Source organism: Amblyomma maculatum, chromosome 4 (genome assembly GCF_055883805.1).
Source record: "Amblyomma maculatum isolate TAMU_Amacu chromosome 4, ASM5588380v1, whole genome shotgun sequence".
NCBI classification, from domain to species: Eukaryota; Metazoa; Arthropoda; class Arachnida; order Ixodida; family Ixodidae; genus Amblyomma; species Amblyomma maculatum.
The window spans coordinates 75,085,197-75,097,737 of NC_139347.1; the positions used below are offsets into that span (position 1 = coordinate 75,085,197).

The 12,541-nt window shown below is 48.1% G+C and overlaps 1 protein-coding gene across 6 annotated transcripts in view; it reads right to left on the reverse strand.

Annotated features, from left to right (window-relative positions):
- Positions 1-12,541, reverse strand: part of ATP8A (ATPase phospholipid transporting 8A1) — a 125,571-nt gene that overhangs the window by 55,312 nt on the left and 57,718 nt on the right. The window contains exon 1 of one of the 6 annotated variants that reach the window (XM_084601970.1): positions 602-1,105. The exons of 4 other annotated variants lie outside the window; for them this stretch is intronic. Coding sequence is in view for 1 of the 2 variants with exons in the window: in XM_084601971.1 (XP_084458097.1) it covers positions 602-638 (37 nt within the window). In the remaining variant the exon portion in view is untranslated. Of the gene's footprint in view, positions 1-601; positions 1,106-12,541 lie in introns of those variants that run through there. One more of the 6 variants, XM_084601971.1, reaches the window with a different exon arrangement.

A 12,541-nucleotide genomic window follows, 5' to 3' on the forward strand; every position in this document is an offset into this window, starting at 1 on the left:
ATTCTCCTTCTCCAGAGGAAGCATCCATGCACTGCAGTACAGTAAATGCAGTGGAGAAAGGCATGTTGGCCGCGGGTTTAACATGTACGCTCAGAACACGACTTAACGCACGCTTAAAACTTTAAAAGAGTGAGGAGGAGTGCAACCTGAACAGTATACATATACGCATGTTAAAAGCCGTCCAAAAATGAAGTGCTTCTTGTTAAGGCCGTATGTCGATGACAGAGATTGGAAACGAAAAATCGATCGTGCTGCGTTCAGTAATTAGCATGATGATGAAACCGAACGCCTTGACAAATACGCGCCGGAATAAAATTTTAATTTAACCACGGTGTTCTGACAAGATTTAACAGCAGTAGCAAACGATTCACGGGCTAACGATAAGCCTCAGTCTGTACATCCGAATCCTAAACCGCAGGAGAGTTAACAGCTGCTGAGTAGATTCACGGGAAACTACTCCCATTTTGCAACGTTCAGCGTATTTTTAGGGTGTCGAAGCTTGCCACTACGGTGGGGGCAGCCAATAGAGACGTTGAGCTACGTGAAGAAGAGAAAGCAAAATAACTGACGAGAGGTTACGTTCAACAAAACCACCGCCTACCTTGTGCACGACCCAAGTCGTCGTAAGCTGGACGCATTGCCGGATCGCGCAAGCCCGATCACTCGCCGCTCACTGTGAGCGCTGGGCCCTTTGAGCCGTTCACAAGAGACGCCCGAGTGGCGGCTGCTTTCAAGGAAATCCGACGCGCATCTGGACCCTCTGCTGCACGTCGGCGTAGCGCGACATCGAAGCAGCGACAACCATCTTCGATCGCGGTTGCTGCTCCCAGCCCAACGAGTGGTCGTGGACGTCGTTTCGTTTCGAGCACTGCCCGTATTATGCTTGTTTCTGGATCGCGTCCGACTTCGTCTCCGCTAAGCACTGCCAGAAAGCCGCCGCTTGGCGCTTGCGGGAAACGCGGGAGCGCGATAACCTCCGCCGGCTCTTGGTGTCGAAAAAACAAAATCCAAAACACTCGGCGGAGAACGCACTGCCGGCAACAGGCGAAGCGTGGCGCCTGCGTTCGAGGATCTGCTGCGTATTTTTCTTTTCATCGTCTTGCTCGCAGAGTCTGGTTTGAGAGTATTTGGAGGAAACTGCACGAGCGCCGCCTTGGTGGCTCCTGCTGGTTGTCATGGCGACAGCGTTGCTTCGCTTACGCTGCGGCAAAGCCGAACCGTGCGGAGCACGCCTGAGATGAGCGGGACGTGCGCGGAAATCGCGATTTCGGACAAAACTTGCCGAACCCTGCGTGAAATGAAAGAGTAAGATTTAGTTAAAAAAAAAATCACTGCAAAATAACATGAACTTCGGCTGACTATCCTCGACAAACATTTTTATTTCAGTTTCTGAACCACTTTAGGTTATTAAATTATTCATTATATATATATATATATATATATATATATATATATATATATATATATATATATATATATATATATATATATATATATATATATATAAGCAGATCAATTAAGGGGAAATGAGGGTGCTCGTTATAATACATGAAGGAAAGAAGCCAACAGTTGGCGAGGCCAAGGAAAGCGTTGGGGATGGCACTTTTATGTCTTTTTTTAATATTTGCTTAGATAATCACAGAAATTAGTGATGTTATCTGTTTAGGGGAAGATAATTAAACACAAAGTAGAAGAAAAAACAACGTGCCGATGGTGCCGATCCCACCATCGGCACGTTGTTTTTTCTTCTACTTTGTGTTTAATTATCTTCCCCTAAACAGATAACATCACTAATTTCTGTGATTATCTAAGCAAATATTAAAAAAAGACATAAAAGTGCCATCCCCAACGCTTTCCTTGGCCTCGCCAACTGTTGGCTTCTTTCCTTCATGTATTATAACGAGCACCCTCATTTCCCCTTAATTGATCTGCTTGTAGCTTACGGGGGTCTCGGTTCTGGCAGTCTTGAAGCCATAGGTAGCGTAAGAGGGTTCTAGCACAGCTTTCGCCCTCGCTCTTGATCACGTTCTACGTGACGCTGGCGGTAACAAAGGACGTTCTACGTCCGCCGCTATGGCTGAGGGTGGCGCTGGTGAACGCTCTCAAGGTTCGCATACAGACAACATAAATACCCAAGCAAGTAGCAGGAGGGACAGCGGCCGATGTAGCTCAGTTGGAAGAGCACCGGACGCGATATTCGGAGGTCGTGGGTTCGGATCCCACCATCGGCACGTTGTTTTTTCTTCTACTTTGTGTTTAATTATCTTCCCCTAAACAGATAACATCACTAATTTCTGTGATTATCTAAGCAAATATTAAAAAAAGACATAAAAGTGCCATCCCCAACGCTTTCCTTGGCCTCGCCAACTGTTGGCTTCTTTCCTTCATATATATATATATATATATATATATATATATATATATATATATATATATATATATATATATATATATATATAGGATGTCACACAACTTTCCCGATTATCTATTTTATTCTAAAAACAGTTTCGGACGGTGGACCGTCCTTCTTCAGGGTAGATTTGAAGATTCTCAATTCTACCCTGAAGATTGGCACGACCGATCAGATTGAATTGGTTCTGCTAATCCCAAATGGTTTGTCCAATGGGTCCTGCTCAACCCAACTGGTTTCTTCACTCCCAATTGGAAAGTCCAATGGGTTCCTTCAATCCCAATTGGGATGCCCAGTTGGTTTCTTCACTCCCAATTGGGACGCCCAATTGGTTTCCTCAATCCCAATCGGGAGTCACGAAACCAATTGGTCTTCTCAATTGGGAGTGAAAACTAATTGGGCTTCCAACTGGGCTTCCGATTGGTTCTATTTGGTCCAAAGGGAACATTCCGAATCGTGAAAGTCGTCAGTGATATCCTTAACTGAGATATGCACATATACACATACCTCTAGAAAGAGACAACAGTGAAAAATTTAATTTCTTATAGAAAGTATATGCCGCTTAATCTTATTAATTGATTTTATCGTGTCCACTGTAAGTGCAGGCATATAATTAAATAAGTTAAATCTGGATAACAGAGATGTGTCACTGGTCCCAGCAGTACTTTTCAACAAATGGAGTATATAGGTCTCTGCAAAGTACCCTATGGATATATACATTGAATCTGTGTTAGTTCCGTGAGTGTGACACTTACTTGTCCCATGATTTCTGTAAAAACTTGTAATTTCAGTCTTGTATAAAAAGTCGGCTCTTGTAACTCCTCGACAGAAAATATTGAAATTGCATCTCCATTTTTTTTTCCAGCTATGTGAGTTCAAGCCATTTGGGCTCAACGGGTATGCAATTTGAGTTCAATTGGTGAACCATTTGGTAGTCACATTTCCAATTGGAAGCACCAATTCATATTAAATCGTCAGGCACAATGGGTGGCGAAAACACAATTGGATTTTGACCAGTTCATTTCAGTTGGAAAATTCCCTATTGGACCCATAGATTTTTTTTACTAGTGTGTGTATGTGTTGGGTGAAATGTAACCAAGGTTTTAGCACAGTCAAACCAATTAAGAGCAATTCAGAGTGGCCCATGCTATTCCACAGTATTTTTTCGTTCATAGATGTTAATTCCTTAGTAAGACTAATTAGCTGTATTTATTATTGGCTTGAGTGTAAAAGTGCTAGTGCAAAAGTTGTAGCTCTTCTCGAAAAACGGCTAGCTACGTTATTTCCATCAAACTATTATATATACGTAAAGTGAATTTTACCAGCCGAAAACGACTCCTGGCGCAATAAAGAAAAAACAAAAGCTTCCTCAGGACTATAGCGCCACTTCAAAGCCCCGAGACGCGTCCGAGATAACAAAATCTATGATGAAGCTGGTTGTACACACTTGGCGAATGATTTAAAATAACAGCTGGTCACGCATCATTTTTTGAACTATAAATAGAAAGACGTAAACGTGCTGCAAATAACGTAGCTAGCCATTTTTCGAAAAGACCTACAACTTTTGCACTGACACTACTTCTCTCAAGGCAGCAATTAAAAAAGCTAATTAGTTTTTACCAATTAATTAACTTAGGTGAACGAAAAATACGGCAGATCAGCATAGGCGACTCTGAACAGCACTGAATTGGTGCCACTAGGCTCGCGCTCACAGTATTCTTTAAAAGATTGGTTACATCTAGCTGGCGCGCGCACACACGCACGCACACGCACGCACACGCACGCACACGCACGCACACGCGCACACACACACATACACGCACACACGCACGCACACACAATTTGCAGCCGCCGGCGGTCAGGATCGAACCAGGGTACCCCGGCACAGTAGTCGGGCATCTTAACCACTGCACCACCGCAGCGGAGAACCGGACCACCGGCGACTGCGAATTTCGATGAAGGTGAAACGGAGTGGTGTCCGTGTTTAAGTTTTTGTGTGCTGTGTTATGTCGGTGTACGTTAAAGATGCCCAGCTGTTAAAAATTAATGCGTAAACATTAGGTGGCTATGTTTTAAGAGTTTTGTCACCAGAACTTTGTCGCCAGGATTGCGTCGAAGTAGGGGAGATAAGAAAGAGAGAAGGGTTGTAGTCGATAGAGAATGACAAGATGTCGCCAGGGAAAAATTTGGTGCGCGTTATCATTAGTTAATTAGAGCCAATTAAGTCATTCGGACATCGAAATACACAACCGGAGTAATGGCGACGTCCAAAGTGATCACGTGATACCTGACTTCCGGTCACGTGGTACCCCACTTCCAGTCCCGTAGAATAGCGACGTAGTTATGTCGACGTTGAGATGTGACGTCATTGTGTAAGGTCAGTGGGATGCCACAGAAAATTACCTGTGACTTAGCGAATGTTAAGCCTGGATATCTCGAAGCGAAAATCGTTCCTCTCGTACTTCTGGCGTTTCAGCCGCTCGTCTAGCCTAGCGCTTTTCATATCTTCGCTGCTTTTTAGCCAACTCCCCATCTACCACTTCTGGATCGGTGTTTCTGCGCCGTCCGACAGTTGCTTTTTCTTCCATGGCGAGTGTCTGCGCCTGTTCTATGAGCATCTATGAGTATGAGCAAGCGCGCCTTATCGAGGAGGAGAAGCGGCGGCGCACATGCGCAGGAGCGCGCGGCGGCGGCGGAAGGTCAGGCTTCGTAGTCAGGAGACGGCGGCCACCTGCGCCACGCATGGCGTCACTCGGTTTCGTGCATGCCCAGAAGTGGCAAATTTGGGGCGCCGGCTCACGCGAAGAGCGGTGTTGACGAGCCTAGTGAAACTTTTCGCTTCAAAACCGTAAGTGGAAGTGTTTCGACAGGGACTCAATGTTTTGCACATCGGACGGGGAGGATCACGTGACAACAAGGGCGACGTAGAATCTACGTCACAGCTACGTATTGCCATCCTGGTCGTCCTTGCCCTCTCAGCAGGCTTTGTTGTTTTCGGAGGTGCTACGCGCGCTGAAAAACTTTTGTTGATAGCACACTCATTGATTTGTATGCGCGGACTCAATGTTTTGCACATCGGACGGGGAGGATCACGTGACAACAAGGGCGACGTAGAATCTACGTCACAGCTACGTATTGCCATCCTGGTCCCGCCTGGAAGCGAAAATCGTTCCTGGATATCTCGAAGCGAAAATCGTTCCTCTCGTACTTCTGGCGTTTCAGCCGCTCGTCTAGCCTAGCGCTTTTCATATCTTCGCTGCTTTTTAGCCAACTCCCCATCTACCACTTCTGGATCGGTGTTTCTGCGCCGTCCGACAGTTGCTTTTTCTTCCATGGCGAGTGTCTGCGCCTGTTCTATGAGCATCTATGAGTATGAGCAAGCGCGCCTTATCGAGGAGGAGAAGCGGCGGCGCACATGCGCAGGAGCGGCGCACATGCGGCGCACATGAACCAGAGCTCCCGCTCTGGTTCACACTATACGCAAGATAAAACGGCGCAAATACGTAGCCGCGAGCAGGAGGCACTAGGCAAAAGTTTATCCCGCTTGCTCGAGATGGGAAGCTTGGTGGCAAAAAAAGGATAAAGAAAGAACGAAAGCGGTGAATGCGTTAGCATTACGTTACCATTTATTCATATTTTCTTGAAGGCTTTCATGCATTTCATTTCTCTTTAAAGTTTCTTCGCTCAAATTTGCTGAAAAACCACTGAGGAACTTTTACTTGCTCTTCGCTGAGTCATTGTTATTTTTTTTATATTTTTGCGTTCTTTCAGTGACAGCCACCACGTGGCCTGTCCCTCTTCTCCACCACCTACGCCTGGGCCCAGGCTTTTCGCTCTAATACGCGGAATGAAACGTGAACAAATATTTATCTTTCATTTTGTTTTGGCTGGTCTGCTTTGAATTTCATTGGAGTCCACATTGAAATTATTCACTTTAAAAGAGTAGGCACACGATGCCCGACGGACGGCCGAACTCGGCGGGCAAGTTAATTGCACACTGATGTTCAGTATTTCGTTGTGTTAATGAAAGCACAGCAGAAAACAGGAAACACACATGTTGCATATTCTGCTGTCTGCTTTACTCTTTCACAATAAATGCGTTGAACACTAGTATGTAACTAAAATTTCCGTGACACATGCTTGCTGAGATTTACACGAAAGTTCGTGGCAAATTTTTACCCCAATAGGGGCCCTACGAGCAAGTTCCGGGAAACGTCTGTATGCATCCACCTTCCGGTTCCGTCGGATATCCGTGGGACGTGATTCGGAGTCACAAACTATATTCCGACGGATGTCCGCGGTACGTATGTCGAAACACAAACGGGTTTCTGTCGGAAGTCCGAACCTTCAAAAAAGGACGTCCGTCGTTCGTCCGTCGTGCATCAATGGCGGTCTGTGTAAAGGCGAGCAGACGTGGCGTTTTCCGCCAGCTGTTGCAGCGCCGTTGAGAACGAGAATCACGGAACAACTATTTTCGCTGATAAAACTGCTTGGCTTGACAATAGTGGAAAGCCTTGGTCTAATTAGTGTTTTTCTGTTCTACTTACTAGAATTCTTCTTGGCATATGTAATACCTAAAAGTAATTTTCGACTTTAGTGGAGAAAAAAGGAATCGTCTTTTTGCGAAAACTGATCGTTCCCTTCCATATCGAGCTACAATGTACGGTGCACTACGCGAGTAGAGCAGTGGTATAAATCGAGCAAAGAGCGCAGCTCGAGGAGCTGGTGCTTATTTGCTTTTTGCAAGATTTTCCGCTTTTTTATTTACACTGGCAGGTCGTAAAGCCGAGTTTCTGAGACGAGCGATACCTCCGTGTCTCTGGCCGCCTAAATTCGCCGTCTCTAAAGGCTACTCAAGGCTGCCGATACGTTCCAACTGCGGCAGCTAGGAAAGAAAAAAAAGTAGCATGCAGAAGTAGCACAGCGCCGGAGCGCCCGTTGCTGGAGGCGAAAAACAATCGCAAAAAAAAAAAAAATAAATAAATAAAAACTGGCAGTGGTTCAGCTCGGTTAAACCTAGTTGAGTTGCGATAGCAAGTGCTGCATGGAGAAGGCTCCATGCAGCAAAATACGGAAAATAGTTTACATGGGTTTTTATAATATGCCTTATGGAAAGCTTGCGTAACAAGAAAAAAAAAAGTGCTGCATGTGCCTAGGAAAAAAGTGCCTAGGATTCGCGCTTCTTCGGTTGCGGCACCTCAGAGTGTAAGCGAGCTCGTTTAGCTGCATCGGCGAGCCGCCGTTTCTCGAGTCTTCTTGCACGTTCTTCTTCAGTTTCCTCGGCACGCCGTCTACGCATCGTCTCATTCCAACACTGTCGTTTAGATTCTTCTCGAGAACTTGAACCGGTTTCTTCCGCAGTTGAAGAGTCATTCCGGGAGGCGGCACGACTTCTAGCCGCATCTTTGTCGTGCGGCGCGTTCTTCTGCTGTTTCTTGAGCGCGTTGTCTCTTGCCTTGTCAGATGGAAGGAAGGATGCACTAGGTTTGGTTTGGTTTGGTTGTGGGGTTTAACGTCCCAAAGCGACTCAGGCTATGAGAGACGCCGTAGTGCAGGGCTCCGGAAATCTCGACTACCTGGGCTTCTTTAACGTGCACTGACATCGCACAGCACACGGGCGCCTTGCTTGTCGCCTCCATGAAAAAGCGGCCGCCGAGGCCGAGATTCGATCCCGCGTCTTTGGGCACAGTAGTCGAGCGCCCTAACCACTGCGCCACCCCGGCGGGGGAGGATGCACTAGGTGCGATCCTCCTGTGAGGGTACAGACTTCAACCTGCGACCATCATCATCCTACGGCTACCCCAGGCAAGGCCTCCCGCACCATAAGGTTTGGAGGGTTTTTTGTTTCGGGGAGCGGGCTTTTCCCAGCCAAGGGGCTCATGCAATCCGGCCTGTTCCCACCGGGGCGGGGTCGCAGTGCATATGCACCACGTCCGCACCACCCCGGTGGGTCAAAGCCTGACGCGAGCAAGTCTTCTAATATCTCACTTCTAGTTTTCTCTTCTTTGAAGATCACCATGGGGTGTCCCCATTCTTCAAAAAACTTCTTTCTCCCTAAATGGCGTCTTTCTCTCTCTAGGTGGGACCATAGTTCTTTTCTGTTTTTGGCCTCTTTGTTTCGTTCCGTCGTCTTTGCCTCTCCTTTGCCAACTCAGCGTTCTCCAGCGTTCTCCATAACGATTAGGATCCTCTGAGGCGAAGCGCACATACATACCTCCGCGAGGTGACACCTCCTCTCCCTCTACCGCAGCGGAGCAAACGCCGGCTATCACACATGCTGTCCCTGGCCCTACGGCTGGGACGGTAGGGCCCGTATTCCGAGTTTGCGTCGTTATCGAATTGTCGCTATCTCACGTGACCTCGAGTCATCTGATTGGTCGAAACGCCGGAAATGGATGTTGCCACCTTTCCGGTTTTGTAGTGGCAACGCCTGTTTCCGGTGTTTCGACTAATAAGATCATTTGAGGTCACGTGAGATAGCGACACTTCGATAACGACGCAAACTCGGAATACGGACCTTGGTCAACGCCGCTTGCGGCGAGGGCTAGTTAGCCACCAAGTTTTAATCTGTTGTAGGCCGTCATTGCACCCGCCCCCGCTTAGGTGGTGGACGAGGCGCGCGTCTTTCTCTGCTTCTTCTTTTTCTTTCTTCTCTACTTTATCTCTTCTGATTTATTTATAGGAAGGGAAAGGCGCGGTAACTGTCTCACTTGTTTTCTGTGGACACCGCAACCGCGCCGTAAGGGAAGGAAGGAAAGTGGGAGAGAAAGTGGAAAGAGATAAAGAGGAGCCGTAGTGGAGGGCTCCGGAGTAATTTCGACCACCTGGGGATCTTTAACGTGCGCTGACATCGCACAGCCAACGGACGCCTCTTCGTTTCGCCTCCATCGAAACGCAGCCGCCGAGGTCGGGTTTGAACCCGGGTACTCCGGCACAGTAGTCGGGCGTCTTACCCCTGCACCACCCCGGCGGGGCATTTATCATCTTGAGATAAATGCCCCGCTGGGGTGGTAATGATAAATGCCCCGCCGGGGTGGTGCAGTGTTAAGACGCCCGACTACTGTGCCGGAGTACCCGGGTTCGAACCCGACCTCGGCGGCTGCGTTTATCTCTTAAAAAAAACTGATTTATTTATAGGAAGGGAAAGACACGGTAACTGTCTCACCTGTTTTTCTGTGGACACCGCAACCGCGCCGTAAGGGAGGGAAGATGGGAGTGAAAGTGGAAAGAGAGAAAGAGGAGCCGTAGTGGAGGGCTACTGAGTAATTTCGACCACCTGGGGATCTTTAACGTGCGCTGACATCACACAGCACACGACGCCTCTTCGTTTCGCCTCCATCGAAACGCAGCCGCCGAGGTCGGGTTCGAACCCGGGTACTCCAGCACAGTAGTCGGGCGTCTTACCACTGCACCACACCGGCGGGGCGCGTTTATCTCTTCTTTACGCATGAGGCAGTGGAGGAGAGGGCAAGGAGGTGAAGGGTGGCTGTTCCTGTCGGCTCAGCCACCCTTCAGCCACAACAACAATAGCAACGACAACAACGCTGACATCGCACAGCACACGGACGCCACTTCGTTTCGCCTCCATTGAAACGCAGCCGCCGTGGTCGGGTTCGAACCCGGGAAGTCCGGCACAGTAGTCGGGCGTCTTACCACCGCATCACCCCGGCGGGGCGATATGGACGATCAAAAATGATGCTCCTCCTCCCCCCCCCCCCCCTCAACTCAGCCCACGCCGGCGCTCAAGAAAGAACAAAAGTCGCAATATTTGCCAAGTATGGCTCGCTGAGTGGTCTGGTTAGAGCAATGTGATTTGAGTGACGACCTAAACAACGAAGATTCTGTATACTCCCCTTTATCCCCATCCTTCCCATTCAATAAAGGACATTCAATCAAACAATCGCGACGGTGCCCCACCACGCCCCATCCCGTCCGCGTAGCTTGAGAGCGTCCAATGAGCAGGCGCGCCCAGCAAGCCCCAATGACGTCATACGGGATGTTTGCGCGTAAGGATATGTGTCGCCAAAATCGGCTGTGAGCGATTGCGACGAGCACTTTTTAAGACTTATTTGTAAATTATGAGTTCCACGCAGTGCTTTCAAATTTTACTCGAATACTCACAAAAACCCCCTTTATAAATTTCAATTGCATTAAAATATTACCCCAAGTAGCGTTTCAGGGGCCCGTTTAGTTTCTATTGGCCGCTACCACTTAATTCGAGAGATTTTCGCTTTAGATTTAAAATTCCTAACGCTCGGGAGCGTTAAAGCCCCGTTCTATAAATTCCGGCGTACGCATTGGCGTTGTAAGCGAAAAACTACTGCTGTGCCTCTGGCGGGTGATACTCGGAAGGTGATATGGTTGGATATTGATTCGTCGGTGGGTTGTGAGATGTCACGAGACTTCATCACATGCCCGAGTTGAAGAAGCTGCCGACTCGGCTAGCTCCTGTGAGATGTAAATAGAACCCTTCAGAACCCTTCGATCCAGAGACAGACACGCGCTGCTCACATAGACTACGCAGTTACGCTCGTATAGGCTCCCAAAGCATCGCTGGGCGGCGCTGCGGCTCCTGAAGGGCAGCGCCATCTGTGGCAGAAAAACACACACTGGGACGCCGCCGGCTCGGCTCGCTGCCTTCGCGACGTGCGCCGCGCGCTTTCTCTCGAACGAGCACGCGCCCTGACGCGCCCTGACGCGCCCCCGCAGGCGCATCGCAACGTGCCGCCTGCATTCCGTCTTGATTATTGGACAACCTGCCGCGTATTTCCATGGAGGAAACGTAATTATAGGCGAGAAAATTTTTATTCACGTCAGCACTGTAGAGAGTAAATTGTGAATGCGTTTCCCACGTTAGCGAAAACGTAGGAAGTTTATCTCGAGGTAAGTCAGCTATGCAACTATATTGTCGTATATAATATGTTTAAAAACTGCGGAAATATTATCAGTACTCTGAGATAAAGTTGCTCGCTTGTTGATTATTGTTTTGGCCTGTAGCATGAGATCTATATACGGTTTTGTTTTTATTATTACGATGTTACTAAAGCAAATCTTGCAGTAGAAGAATAAGCTATAGTCCGAAGGAGATGTTTCTTCAAAGGCACGAACGCTAGCAGTCTCAAAAGCACATGCGTGCTCCGCTGGCTCGCTGGCTCGGAAGGGAGGTGAAATCCAAGCTCGTACTACAGTCGTGCTTTATTTCGGTTCTTACTGAATGGTTGTGCTTTATTTATATTTGGTTTGCATTTACGAAACCTGTGACGCGAAGACGCGAATAGGGTGCTCCGTGCGAGTAGTGTCAATCGAGCCATAACTATGATCGCTTTTGTATTGCACTTCCAACATATCTTGGTTATGAATAATAATAATGTTGGTTCATTTATTGGCCAATTTGCGGAAATCTGTAAAAGCGGCTCAGTCAAGCAAGTCCCCCCCCCCCCCCCCCCCAAAAAAAAAAAAAAAAAGGCCTCGTTCCTAGATATTTTCTTGGTCGTAGGGCACATTCAAACATCATTATCGATCGCGGACGTCGCACGCTGGATATCTGTTGATTTGGTTGCTTTCAGAGCACTCGCAAAGCAGGGAGAGAGCACAGAAAATCGGCAAAGCAAGACACGCGCGGAGCGAAGAGCAGGATAATCCTCTACCCCTTTCACTGTGTTAAACCATTGTACTCTTTTGATGCCTCTCTAAGACGTCTTTGTCAACTGTCGAACATTTCTGAGTTTATGGAGAAGGGTAAAATTGGCCCTTTTCGTTTCCACAAAGAACGCCAGACTTCTCAGAATGCTGTCATGCGGTTGGAAAACAGGTCTTGTGGAAACGCTTCCAATGAAATCTGCAAAGTTCCACACGTGAGCCTCGTCTTTTGGCGCTTCGCCTACTATTGTGGCTACCCATGACACAATGCTACTTAGTACCTCCGTTTCGCATCAGCGGAAGCGTTTTTGTATCGCCAAATAACCACCAGGCGCAACTCGATCGCCGCACGTGCACAGGGAGCTAGCGGAGCGTCTGCTACGGCGACGTCCCATCGTTTCCCATTTCGCCACCATGCCAGGAATGCGGCGCTGCCATCGCGCGGCGAAACTTGAGCTTGGGTTCCCTATACGGCTTGGTTGAAGCGGGGCT